Source organism: Chaetura pelagica, unplaced genomic scaffold (assembly GCF_000747805.2).
Source record: "Chaetura pelagica isolate M959 unplaced genomic scaffold, ChaPel_1.0 scaffold103, whole genome shotgun sequence".
NCBI lineage: Eukaryota > Metazoa > Chordata > Aves > Apodiformes > Apodidae > Chaetura > Chaetura pelagica.
The window spans coordinates 2,192,165-2,205,665 of record NW_009953004.1 but is presented as its reverse complement, the minus strand read 5'-3'; the positions used below and the strand labels follow the sequence as shown (position 1 = coordinate 2,205,665).

At 49.7% G+C, this 13,501-nt stretch overlaps 1 protein-coding gene across 1 annotated transcript in view; it reads left to right on the top strand.

Annotated features, from left to right (window-relative positions):
- The first annotated feature begins 6,750 nt into the window (after nucleotides 1-6,750).
- The window catches only part of TBX22 (T-box 22), a 14,842-nt gene continuing 8,091 nt past the window's right edge, over nucleotides 6,751-13,501 (top strand). Inside the window, exon 1 of the mRNA XM_009996610.1 lies at nucleotides 6,751-6,839. Coding sequence (XP_009994912.1) covers nucleotides 6,751-6,839 — 89 coding nt within the window. The remainder of the gene's footprint in view (nucleotides 6,840-13,501) is intronic.

Sequence of the window (13,501 nt, the reverse complement as noted above, 5' to 3'; positions counted from 1 at the left end):
CAGCTCCCCCAGTTCCCATGCCAGCACCCCCAGTTCCCTGCCAGCTCCCCCAGTTCCCTGCCAGCTCCCCCAGTTCCCTGCCAGCACCCCCAGTTCCCTGCCAGCTCCCCCAGTTCCCTGCCAGCTCCCCAGCAGCCCAGAGCTGGTGCAGTTCCCTGCAGCCCAGCTCCCCCAGGCCCTGCCTGCAGCCAGGGGATGGCACGTGGAGGTGGGCAGGGTGCTGGACACCAGCACTGCAGCTTTTTTCCCATGTTCCTGTTGCTTTGGTCCTTGTCAGCAGCCCCAGAGCCCCAGGCAGGTGCTGGCTGAGCAGGAGCAGCCTGAGCACCCACCTCCTCCTGCCCTCCCTGCCAGCTGTGCAGAGGTGACACCACCAGCTGCAGCACAAAACTCACTGCCTGGGGCTTATTATTTGCCACTGAAATTCTTTTTTTTTATGGTTCAAAAGGATGAAGAGCAGCTCCAGTTCAAAGGGACCACGAGCATCTTCTTCCCTCTCCCAGGGAACCAGGAGCTGGGTGCTTGGAACATCGTGCTGTGCTAGAAGTCCTTGGAAGTGAAGTGGATCAATATTGGATCAGAAGAACCTCCTTGTTAGTCCTTAAAAGCATCTTTCCCTCTGGGCCTGGTGCCACAGGGAGGAGGCAGAGCTGCTTTGGGTAGGGGGGCTCGTCTCAGGGTGTGGGAGCAGAGCTGGGTGCCCAGGAGAGACTTGGTCACCTCTGCAGAGCTCCCGGGAGGCAAATTGCCCCTGGAAAGTAATCAGTTCCAAAGCTAAGAAGGAAAACAAAAGACAAAATAAACACTTGCTCTGCATGGAGGGGTCTCTTCAAGCCCCAGGAACTGTGAACTGAGCAGGATGATGAGTGTCCTGCTGGCCAAAAGCCCAACCCAGTTGGGTGCTGGAGGATGGGGGGTTGTTAACCCACCCTCATCCCGCGTCTCCCTGAGGCTGGAGATCCAGCCTGGGATGGTTGTGTCGTGTGTTCTGAATCACACCCACCCTGCTCACCCAAACTGCCTCCCATTCCGTGTGTCCACGGGCATGGGGAGACCATATGGGCCTGGTTTGAGACCCCTCCAGCTCACAGGGCTCCACGTGCAACTGATAAAGCCCAACTGGGGTGGGTGGGGAGGGGGGGGGGAGCACCTCTCTCCAGGCAAACCCAAGAAGGGCTCCCTCTGTGTTTTCCTAAAGTGCTAAACCCCAGGGAAATGACTTCATCTAAACCCTCCCCAAAGCAGGGTAATGGAGACTGTGCTGCAGCCAGTGCTCAACCATGTTGACTTTACAGAACTGGAATGAATCCATCTGCATTGCAGCTCCATGAAATCACTTCCAGCCCCCAGCAGCTCCGGGCTGACTTCATCCTTGCAACCCCAGATGCAGAGCCCTGGGAGTTGGGGGCAATTCCAGAGAGGACTGAAAGGGAAGGGCTGCCTGTCCTCGTGGGGGTGGCAGTTCCATCTCAGTGTGACACCCACCTGCTCCCATCACCTGCAGGGCTGGAGACAAAGGGGATTATTCCATCTTAACCCCTCTGAAGATCCCTGGAAATCCGACCACGCCCAGGGGTTATCCAGGCTGCCAGTTCAGCCCGATGCTCTCAGAGGTTTCTCCTGCCCCCCGGCCAAGGTGCTGTGCAAGCACCAGGGCTGTCCCTGCTGTCCTCACCAGCAACCTCTTTTCTCTTGCAGAGATAGACACTCTGCTTATTTTGGTGCTGTTTGCCCCAGGAAAATGCAATCCCATGGGATGCCCTCCCAGGAGCTCATCCCAGCTCCCACAGCATCTCTTCGAGATGTGTGCTCAGACGAGCTGAGAAAACCAGGAATTCCCCCAGGTCTGCTGCCCACCCCCTTCTCACTTCCTCCCCTTCATCCCCTATTTTTTAATGAACTTTTCCTCAGTAAGAATGTAACCACCTTTTCCTTGGAAGCTGTGACAGAGCAGGGGCCTTCCAGGAGAACAGGGAATTGGTGCGAAGCAAAAAAAAACACCCCACCATCCTGATTTTGCTGGGATTTCTGCAATGAAATAAACCCCAAACCTTGCAGGGAGGGATGCTGGGCCCACAGGAAGGTGGTTGAACTCCCTGAGGTCTCCACTGGTTCTGGGGGGGGAGATATTCCAGGGACCCTCAGGAGCTCTGACTACTGGGACTGATCCAGCAAGGTGGGCAGATCTTCACCTGCACCCCATGCCCTGCTCCTGGCTCTGCTGCAGAGGGAAATTAGTGGGAATTCCTTGATGCTGAGTTTTCCAAGGAGCATTCCAAGCTGTTTAAATTCTCCATGAAAGTAGATATATCTATATAGATAGATATATATAGAGATATATAAGAGGAAATGCCAGAGGGCTCCGTGTGCTCTGACACACCACCAGGAAATGTCACCTCCTCCTGGCTGGAAGGCTCCAGGATTTAGGAAAAGGGGCAAAACGTGAGTATATTAATGATTTATCAATCCTTATTTTGCTGGGCTTTTTGCTGTCTTACCTAACCCCTCTCGTGTAATTGAATTAAGTTTGTTTAATCTATTTTTTTTTATGATTTAAAAAAAAAAAAAATGCATGTGGGACTAGTAAACCTAATTAAAAGGAAACATTGTTAAGCAGCCTGGTGCAGCTATAATTTGATTTAAAGTGCTGGATGATCCCAACATTAGAAATGTAAACTGATATGGCTTTTAAAAAAAATAAAAATAAAAGGCATATTAAAAAAATAATCTCTATTTAAACAGGGTTTTAAATACTTCTCTGTTTGCAGCTCTTTTTTTAGAGCTGGGGTTGATTGCAAAGCCCAATTTTCTCCCATTTCTGTGGCTGCAGGGGTGGTGTTGTTGGGTTTTTTTTCAAGTGGGGTAACAAACATTTCATCCTCAATTGCTGCTGGTTCATCTGTGCCCCAGGGTTCTGCCAGGTTTCCAAACCTCTGTCCACCCAACACCAAATCCTGGCTGCCCAGCAAGCAGGGCCAAAGCTCCCTCTGATGCCAGAGGGCTCAGGAATTTAGGGATCATTCCAGATTGGCTTATGGAGCAACCTCCTGGATTTCAGAGGAGACCATTTCCACCCGACATGAGTCCAAGAGGAAGGAGTGACCATCAGAGCCTGCTCAGAATGTTCTTCTTGATGTGCTCCAGGTGACACAGGAGGATGGAACACGTGGGTTTGCCTGAGGAGCCCTGGAATGGTGTCTTTTTGCTATTTCATTCTCAAGTAAATCCATCCTGCCTGGGTCTGGGGGATGCTCCCATCAGCTGGTGCATCCCACACCCAGCCTGGGTGTCCTCTCCTGCCCCACCAAACCCTTCCTCAGTCCCCTTGCTGAAATTCACCCTCTAGGGGAGGGAAAATACTTGGGAAAAGTGTAGTTTTCAGTGGTTTAACACTTGAAAACACTGAAAACAGGCCCCAGGGTGGTGCCAGGCAGGGTTGGATACTGGTTCCCTTTGCCTGGAGGATGGAGGAGGGTGTAAAGGCTGAGGTTGAACATCCCTGACTTCCCTCCCCCCCCCATCAGCCTCTTCCAAAACTGTTAATTCGACACAAGAACGAAAAGGCTTTTTTTTTTTTTCCCCAGCAGTGAAGTTATTTGGGATGAGTTGCTGGTTTTCCTTTTTGTCTCAGAATTATCTGCAGAAACTTTGAAGACCAAGGAGAAGATGGTTGGGGGATGTGACCCAGGACTGTACCTTGCAGGGAAACCCCCTCCCCTCTTGCTGCTCAAGCACTGAGGCTGATAATTGGCTTTGCCAATTGTATCTCTCAGGCTCTGGACAAACCCACAGGTGCAAGGGTTGAACCAGTGCAAGTTTTGCACAAACTGCAACCAGAGCCAAACCAGGAGAAGGCAAATCATTGAATAAATGCTAAATACTGAGGCTGTCACTGAGTACAATTTGCAGTTTGCTTTCACAAGCTGTGGGTGCAGCTCTGGTGATGCCCTGAGGCAGCGGGCACAGGGCGGACTCCCTTCACTTCCACTTCTTATCATTTAAAATATTAATACAGATAAAATTGCAGTCGTTATCACCTGCCCCATTTTTTTTTTTTTGCCAGTTCCTTTAGCCTTTCATAATAAATAACAGTAGCCCTGTCCCCTCCCTGCTCTCAAACCCAGCAAGAGGGGAGGGGAACCTGGTTGACAGATGCATTCGAGATGCAAGAGAAGGGAAATAAAATGTGAAAGCTAAAAAATAGCCTTTTTCTCCAACCACACTTGATTGCAGGGATCTGAAACGCGATGGCAGGCTCAGAAGTCAAGCCAGAAAGCATTCTAGGTTTTTAATTGAACTTTTTTTTCCCCCTTTAAGCATCCAACTACTTAACTTTACGACTGAGAATCTGTCCGAGAGCTCCGGCGGCAGCGACGACTCCGACACGGGTGAAATCCCAGCCTGAGGTTTGCAGCATTCCTGGTAGTGGAAGGTACTTAATATTATTTGTCGAATGAATTGGTTGATAAATGAAAGCTTTTCTCTTTTTTTTTTTCTGTTTTTTTTTTTTTTTTTTCTTTTGGTCTTGCAAATAATTCCCAATGTGTTCCTGATTTTTGGGAAAGTAAACAAACTGGGAGGGTTTTCAGGCTCGGGTGAGTTCGTGCAGGAGGTAACAGAAGTTTGCAGGCTGTGTCTGCCTTCCCCAGCTCTGGGGCACAAATCTCATCCCTTCTTTTCTATCATTCAATTTTATTTTCCAGCCACGGAGACAGTAACATTTTTTTAATTAATCTTTTCATCCTTCCCATTTGCCTTTTATGGTTGATACGAATTACGCGGGATAAAAAAAAATCCCAGTGTTGCCTCTGGAATATTGATTCCCTCTGATTTACTGGAGCACAGAATCACTCCTCACCTCGTGGCTGTACCCTGCCTTATAGGAATTGGAGGGTAACAGATTTTTCAATCCTCTTACCTCCACATTCCAGTAATCCAAACCCCCTTGAGCTGGGCCAAGCAGGGCCACACTAGGGGAGCTACGTGGCTGCCAGCGACCTCAGAGCTGGGCCTGGTCTTTCAGGAGGGGAAAGGATCTCTCCCAGGCAACTGGGATTCATCATCTGCTGCTCATTGAGCTCTGGGGAGCTGGAGGGTTCCCATCTGTTGGCTTCCTCCATCAGGCAGGGAGAACTGGCAGCATCTTCTAAGCCCTTTTCCCAGTGGGATGCTCCGACTCACCCTGAGATGCTGGGAGGAGGGCACAGGGTGGGTAGTGGCAGGTGAGTGATGCTCACAAAACCCCTCCTGAAAGTACATGAAATAAACCACTTTGGAGTCCTCTGGTCTCCGACAGCAAAACAGTTCTGGATCTGGAGCCTTCCCAGCTCCTCAGTCATTCCTGAATTTGCTGTCCCTGGGGTCAGTCAGGACAGGCACCAGCAGGATGTGCAGAGCAGAAGGGTTTGGTGCCATGGGTGCTGAGCTGTGTCCCACTGTTCAGGGAGCTGCATTCAATCTGGTAGATATGGAAGTGCTTGAAGTTTGTGGAATGTGGGACAATAAAAACGAGCAGATGCACGAGCACAGGCAGAAATCCAGATGCAAATGGAGTCCATCTCTCTGCAGCTTAGAGAAACTCCCCTGCCCCTACATGTGCTGTTTGCTGGGGGGTCTTCCTGTCCTGGGAAGGGGGAAAGGGGGGGAAGGGAGAAGCCCAGGGGTGTGGGAACCCAAGGGGTGTCCCCAAGGGCTGCTGCTTTTGGCTGGGGCTCTGGCCAACAAGAGCATCTCCTGTGTCCATCAGGTCTGGGGAACCTCTGCAGGACTTGGAGCAAAACAGAAAAGGATTCAAGACTCATCATCAGTGGCACAGGACATGGTTTATGTTCTGGGGTGAGATGGGTTTTTCAAAGGGGTTTTTCTCAACCCAGACCACTTCTCCTGGTAGTGCAGGAGCCATCCAACCACCTGCCTTTGGTGGCCCTGTTGTAGGAGAAGCAGAACCTGTCCTGGCCCTTGGCTTGATGCCACGCTCAGTACAAAGCCTCCAAGCAGAGGATTGCTGATGAATTACCAATTATATTTCAACGTCAAATGTCCACTGAGTTCCCCACAGAGCACTTCTGCAGATTTTGACTCTCAGGACTGATGGGCATAGGCAGCCCTGAGCAGCCCTGAGAGGGAACATCATCCCCAAGCACAACCAGGTGGGTGAAAAAGACACAACTTTGTGATGGATAAAACTTCCTGCAGAGCCTGAATCAGGTTCAGCTGCTGGTTCCAGGCCCTGAAGGTTAGGGAGAGGCAATTTTTGTGTGCATGAGCTGCAATCAGAACTCAGCCTTCTGGTCAGGACTGGCAGGGGAGGGTGATCATGTAGGTAGATGTTCCAGATCAAGGGCCTGATTAGAGTTCCTGGGGGTCATGGTTCCTGGAGGCAGTTGTCAGGAATTCAGGGCCCTGCCAGGGTCTCTTCTGCCTCCTCCTCAAGGATCCTATCTCCATCCTCCTAATTTGAAATTGCAGTCTATGTAAAGAAAAATAAAACCATGGAAATGAGCTGAAATCCATGTGTTGCACATAACAAGGAGACCTCTTTTGATCCCTTCAGATCTCCCCATTTTGCAGCATGAGCTCCAACCAAGGCTGGAAAAACTCTTTGCAGATCCCAGCAAGCCCAGCTGGAGCACAGGATTTTACATTTCATATAGGAAGATCATTCCTCTAACACCTACAGGCTTGAGCCTCTTTGGTCCTGGAGACCTTAGACAGACAACTCCAGCTGGTAAGTACTTGTCCAGCTCCACGATGGCTCTGGTGAACCCCAAGAGTGTCCACAGAGCCTTGGATGCTGGACTGAGGAGGCTGATGGAGAAAAACTGCAGGGAGAGGGTGGGGTGGGGGTGGCAGACCCTGGGGAAGGACTCAGGGACCTCAGCTGTGGGATGGGGCACCAAGAGCTGGGGAGGGGGATGCTTAAAGTCAATGGATACTTGACCAGAGCCACTTCCCAACTCTCCCACCAGCCTTCCCCACCTCACCTTGTTTTCACGTCACTGGGAGGATGGAGCTTGTTTTGCAGAGCAAATCCCCTGCAAAAGTTGGCTGGGATTTGAATTTATGGCCATGGGATGTGTTGAGCCACCAGGCCAGGTGGTTGGTTGTTAATTGTGATGGTTTGCAGTCGTTCTTGGATCTCAGCAGGACTGTCCACACTTGCAAACAAGAGGAAGGCACAGGTTGAACTGTTGCACGTATGAAATCATTGCCTGGTTTTCGTTTCCCTGGCTGAAAAAGAAGGTTTGGGGTTGGGGTGTGTAATTGTCAGTCCACAGGCTGTGACCCAGTGCAGCCAGAAGGAAACTTTGGGAAGGGAGATAACACCATGGAGACTGATCTTCCTCTTCTCTGAGCTGAAATCCCTCCTGAAGCTGAAGCTTGTGGACCCATCCAGCTCAAGCTGCTTTTCTTCTGCTCCCCCCACAGCCACCCGTGGGCACCTTGGGCAGACTTTGTGCAGCACCAACCTGTACATGAACATGCCCAAGGTTGTGTCTCCTTACCCTGCACGGCTCGGTGCTCTGGGGTGGCAAGTCAATCACAGTTATTTATTACTTGAAAATTAAAACCAGAAAATAATATCCCTCATCCCTAAGGGGAGGCTGGAAGAGCAGAGTTTCACCCAGCTTTGCTTGGCGAGGTCATGAGGTTTTCATTACAAATACAAAGCATAGAAAGCTTGGTTGGGGGGTGACATCACCCTCCTTAGAATATTTCATGGGATTCTTTTCCTTGTTTTTCAAGCTATTCTTTTACATCTCTGCTGACAGATATTTGTATTGGCAGATCTTTGGGAAGAAGAAGATTGTATCTTCTCTGTTTTGTTTCAAAAGTCTCTTCCTCCACCCAAGCCCACTCAAAAAATGGGTGCTCTGAAGCTGAGTGAAAGCCTCTTTGCAAACCTTTCCCCTTATTGCTCTTCTCTTCAATGCATCACCCCTTCAAACTCGGATTTTTATCCCTCTCTATTGGTATTTATGCAAATAATTAGCCACAATCCATGTGGGTGGGATCAAGCATCGTGGCTTGTTTGCACCCACCTTCTCCAAGCCCAGCCATGGAGGGACCAAAGCTTATTGCAGACACCAGGCTTTGGTGAGGTAGAAGAAAGCCCCCAAAACCCTACAATTTCTGCATGAACAACAGATAAACCTGCAGCTTTCAGAGCAGCTGATGTGATGGAGGCCACCAAAGGACCTGTACCCCAGCCCTGAGGGGCTGCCTCAAGGTACCAGTTACTGTTCCAGGTGAAGCAAACCAGAATTTGGGCTGCATTTTGTAAAAACAGCATCACCTCGCTCTTCAAAAGGGCTCTTTGCCTTCAGGTTGTTGCCTTCAAAAGAGCTCACAAACCCTCAGAAGGGTCCCCAAGCCCTGGGGATGCTCCCAGTGCTGAGGGTGGGAGCACAGGAGACACAGCCCTGGCTCTGCCCAGCTTGTCCTCTGCCTGGGAATATTGAATAACCTGGTATCAGCTTCCCCAGAACTATTTTTAATTTCACTTCTGTGAGGTTTCCCTGGCAGCTAAATGGAGAAGTCAGGTTTTTCCCTCCCTGTTCTCCAGAAGGGGAAGAACAGAATTGGTCTTGGGGACAGGGAGAAGAACAGGGGTGGGACAGGGAGAAGAACAGGAGTGACCCTGGGGACAGGGAGAAGAACAGGAGTGACCCTGGGGACAGGGAGAAGAGCAGAGGTGACCCTGGGGACAGGGAGAAGAGCAGGGGTGGGACAGGGAGAAGAACAGGAGTGACCCTGGGGACAGGGAGAAGAGCAGGGGTGGCCCTGGGGACAGGGAGAAGAGCAGGGATGGCCCTGAGGACAGGGAGAAGAGCAGAGGTGACCCTGGGGACAGGGAGAAGAGCAGGGATGGCCCTGGGGACAGGGAGAAGAGCAGGGGTGGGACAGGGAGAAGAACAGGAGTGACCCTGGGGACAGGGAGAAGAGCAGGGGTGGCCCTGGGGACAGGGGGTCCCACACTTCACAGGGCTCACACAGGGTCACCCTCTCATCCCTCAGAGCTCTTCCCTTCCACAAAGCTGGAGGGGCTACATTTTGGTGGCATTCTAAAGGTTCCCTGCTTTGTCCATCTGGTTAATTTTGCTCTCTCCAAATCCCCTGTTATTACACATTCTTTAAGTATTTTCTTTAAGCATGATGAGAAAAGTTCAACACGGCAGGATTTTTTTCCCTTTACTTAGAGGAGGAAGGGGCTGGGTCTTGGTCTTATTTCTCAGCTCTGGAGAAGCCACGATGAAGGTGGGAAAGCTGGTCAGTGGGATGGCCAGGCTGACCAGGGGAGAAGCTGGAGAAGGGATGGATGGAGCAGCTTCTCCTCACTCTCATGCCTCACACGCAACCACCAGCCAAAAGCCAGGAGCTGGGAAAGCTGACCTTAAAAATGTTCCTCACAGCCCAGAGCCAAGAAATCTTGCTTTTCCAGGAAATAAGTTGAGGTTGCAGGGAGATATTTGAAAGAAGCCCCTGTTAAGCAGCCCCAGCCACGTTGGCTGGGTTGGGAAAGATCTCCACGGGGCTCGTGTCTCCAGGCAGAGCTGCTGGATGGGGGTCCCTGTGGTGTCATGTCACACCTTGGCACTGCACATACACGTGCTGGTCTCATTCTTACCCCACCAACTGGACATCACTGACCCTTCCTCGACTTCCCCAGCTGTGGTGGAGAAACCCACTAGCCCCTCCTCTTCATCACAAAGTGATTCCAGTCCTCTAATTTGATTTAACTCTCCCCAAATGCTGTTTATATTGGTTTTACTTTGCTGAATCATTTCCTTCAAGTTTAATCCTACTCCCAGTGCAGCCTTTTTTGGGGGGGACTCGAGTATGAAATAACATAACAGAGATTTATTTTAATATATCTTTAATTAATACAGTGCACATTGTGGTGAAGAACCTCCTTAGGAGGTCAACCAGCTCAGAGACTTCAACACCAGCTGTGCACAACTAGAATCTGGCCATTCCTTCCCCAAATCTGTCCTTTCTTTTTGCCATGAAATGAGTTTGGGGTGTTGCTGAGAGCAAGGATGGGCTGAGTTTTGCCATCACCTCCTGCTTTGGACACTGCAGGAGGTGCCACAGCCCAGTGGGGACAGAAAGTCCAGGCTGTGACACCATGTTGGGGTGGAAGAGCAGAGGTTTCCCAAAGTTCATTCTGGGGAAAAGAAGGTGGAGAATGAAATTAAAGCTTTGCTGGGGGACTGGACATTTGAGAACTTGTGGGAAACCAATCTCCTGAGCACTGCTAGGAGCTACCACAGGGGGTTTCTGCCAAGAGTTACTTTGTCTTCAGGAGGTTTATTGAAAAGGTTCAGGTGTTAGGAAGAAGAAATATTTGTTAATCTGTTCATAGGTAATTGGCTAACGACTCGTCTGAAGTGGTAGTTACATTTACATGAATTCAACTAGAATATTGCAAGTTCCAGCTCCCACAGACCCCAGACTGGTTTGCTTCCAGTTGGTTCCAGTTGGTTGTGGGGCCACCCACAGAAGGGTTATTCAGCTGAAGGTCCCATCAGCTCCAGTTGCAGCCTCTTTTCTTAGCCAGAGCAGCTACAAACTGGTCTATTTTAACTTTACCTTCCTCCTGTAACAAACTTCCCACCCTTTTCCTGTGTTGCTGGTGGCAGCTGTTTGTGTCACACTGTCTCACTCATGCATTTACTTTTTTCTTCCTAGAAAATGACAATATTTGCACATTGGGTTATTAGAGCTCCCATCTCCTCTGTGCCAGGTTTATCCCCAGGAGATGTGAGGCAGCACCTTCATTTGTGCTTCAAACAGGACTAGCAAATAGGCTGGGATTTGAAAATAAAATTAAAATAGATTGTTTCTTTGCTCACAAATTGTGAAACAAAGAACAAACTGAAAATGTCCCAGCACCAAATTTAGAATTGCAGCTTTAAATCTGTGACATCTCAGGTGGAGACATAAAAAAAGAAGTATTAAATGCTGATGATATTAAAATCCTAGCCCTTATCCACAAGTCAGGTTTGGTTTGGTTTGCTTTGGGCTTTGGTTTTGGGTTGGTTTTGTTCTGCTAAATGCAAAATAAATCTCAGCAAGATCTCGAGCAGCTCGAGCACAATGAAATGTCCTGGAGTTTGCCCCAAGAAGTGGGCAGGAAAGGCTGTGTTTGGAATTTACCTGTGTGCTTGAAGGGATTAATGGACAGCATTAAAAGATGGTTTTCAAGTTAAGCAAACATTTCTGGCATATTGTGTAACACTTGCTTGAAAATTGAGTTAGTTATTCTGAACTTCATGCCAAATGATTATTTCCTCAGTCTTCTGACCGTGGTAATAAGTGACACAACCAACACACCATTGGGTAAAGACCATAAGTGCCAAATGATTATTTCCTCAGTCTTCTGACCATGGTAGTAAGTGACACAACATCATTGGGTAAAGACCATAATATTACAAAGCCCAAGAAGGGTCTGAGTCAGTCTTTAGACTGACAGCTTTAAGCCCTGAAGTCCCCTGAAAACCTTTCTCTGACATATTAATTCTCCCTAAACCCTCAAAACGTTGCTGATTAGATCATCTCGGTCGGACTTCGGGCTTTGGTTTGTTTGGTGTTGGGTGATTTTTTTTTCATTGTAGGAAATGAAAAAGGCTTGGTTGATCCCCGGCCAACTTCTTGAAACGTGTTGGGATGCAGAGGAAAGAAAAGATGACTCGAAATGCTTTTTAATAATATGTCATGTCAGCAGAGATAAAGGTTCACACTCGATGGCCTCAGCTGGCTTCGATCAGCTCTGGGCTCCAGGAAGGACCCCCCGGCCACCTTGCTTTTAAATCATGAGCTTATGCTCTTATAATTATGAACATGTTTATGAAATTTGTTTCATTTCTCTCTCTAAGAAGAAGCAATGATCTGTAGAGGTGGAGCTGGCCCTGCCTGGGGGTGAGGGTAGAAGATAAACCTCCCAAGCTGTCTTCTCCTGCCCTGCTTTCCCTCTGTTTCTTGCCCCAGCAGGTGGGAATGGCTGTGGGAGAAGGTTCCAGAAAAGGCCTGGTCAGGCACCCATCCTGTCTAGGTGCTCAGTGGGTGCATCTGAACATGCCTTGTATGAAGGAACACCCATCAGCAGGGGCTGGGGCTTTGCAGGGCCCCCACGGAGGGACAGCAGTGGAAGGGTGGGGCAACATGGGGATGGAATCTCAGTGTAGTTCAGATCACGGTGTTGTAACTGCTCTCCAGATCCAGAGACACTCTCCAGATCCAGAGACACTCTCCAGATCCAGAGACACTCCCCAGACTCAGAGACACCCTCTCCAGACTCAGAGACACTCTCTCCAGACTCAGAGACACTCTCTCCTGACTCAGAGACACTCCTCAGACTCAGAGACACTCTCTCCAGACTCAGAGACACTCCCCAGACTCAGAGACACTCTCTCCAGACTCAGAGACACTCCCCAGACTCAGAGACACTCTCTCCAGACTCAGAGACACTCTCTCCAGACTCAGAGACACTCTCTCCAGACTCACAGACACTCTCTCCAGACTCACAGACACCCTCTCCAGACTCAGAGACACACTCCCCAGACTCAGAGACACTCTCTCCAGACTCAGAGACACTCTCTCCAGACTCACAGACACCCTCTCCAGACTCAGAGACACCCTCTCCAGACTCACAGACACCCTCTCCAGACTCAGAGACACTCTCTCCAGACTCAGAGACACTCTCTCCAGACTCAGAGACACTCTCTCCAGACTCACAGACACTCCCCAGACTCAGAGACAAGGCACAGAAGTACCATCATCCTTGATAAAATGAAAGCTGAAGTGAATCAGCTCCTCTGAAGGCCACGCTGGGAGATGCCTGCCCTCCTGCCAGGCTTGGGGCTGACTCCTCCTGGGTCACCCCAGCTGTGTCCCACTCTACAGAAGCCTGGGGAAGGAAATTCAAGCAACATCCTTCCATGCACTTATTTTACAGCATCTGTCATTCTAAACAGCTTTGTTAGATTGCCACCAGGATTTCAGCTGGAGCTCAGCAGGAGCTTTCAGAACCCCATTTGCAGACAAGGCCTTTTCCTTAGACAGGCCCCTGTCCCAGTGAGGTATGTCAGGAGTTTGGTGTAGAAATGTGTAAAAAAAAAATGTGTGAATGGTTAGAAATGTGTAGAAATGTCTAGAAATCCACAAATGAGTATCCACATGCAGAGCCCACCATCAGCTGAGGATGGAGCATCCTTGGGATGGGGATTTGAGGACAATGGGATGAGTCTGGGACATTTAGGGCACGTGTTTGACATGAGTCCTGCCAGGTAGTGACTTTTTGACCTTTGCTTTTTTGGTGTCTCCACAAAGCCCAGGCAGTTTTCACCCAAGGCTTGCAGGAAACCTGTGCACCAGGGCAACAGGCTCTGCCAAAAAGGGCAAGAAATCCTGAAAAAGTGAAACTTGGGAATAAAGCAGAGCTCCCCTGGGAGCACAGCAGCTCTTGGCAGTGGAGCAGGGAGCTCTGCACCTCACCCCC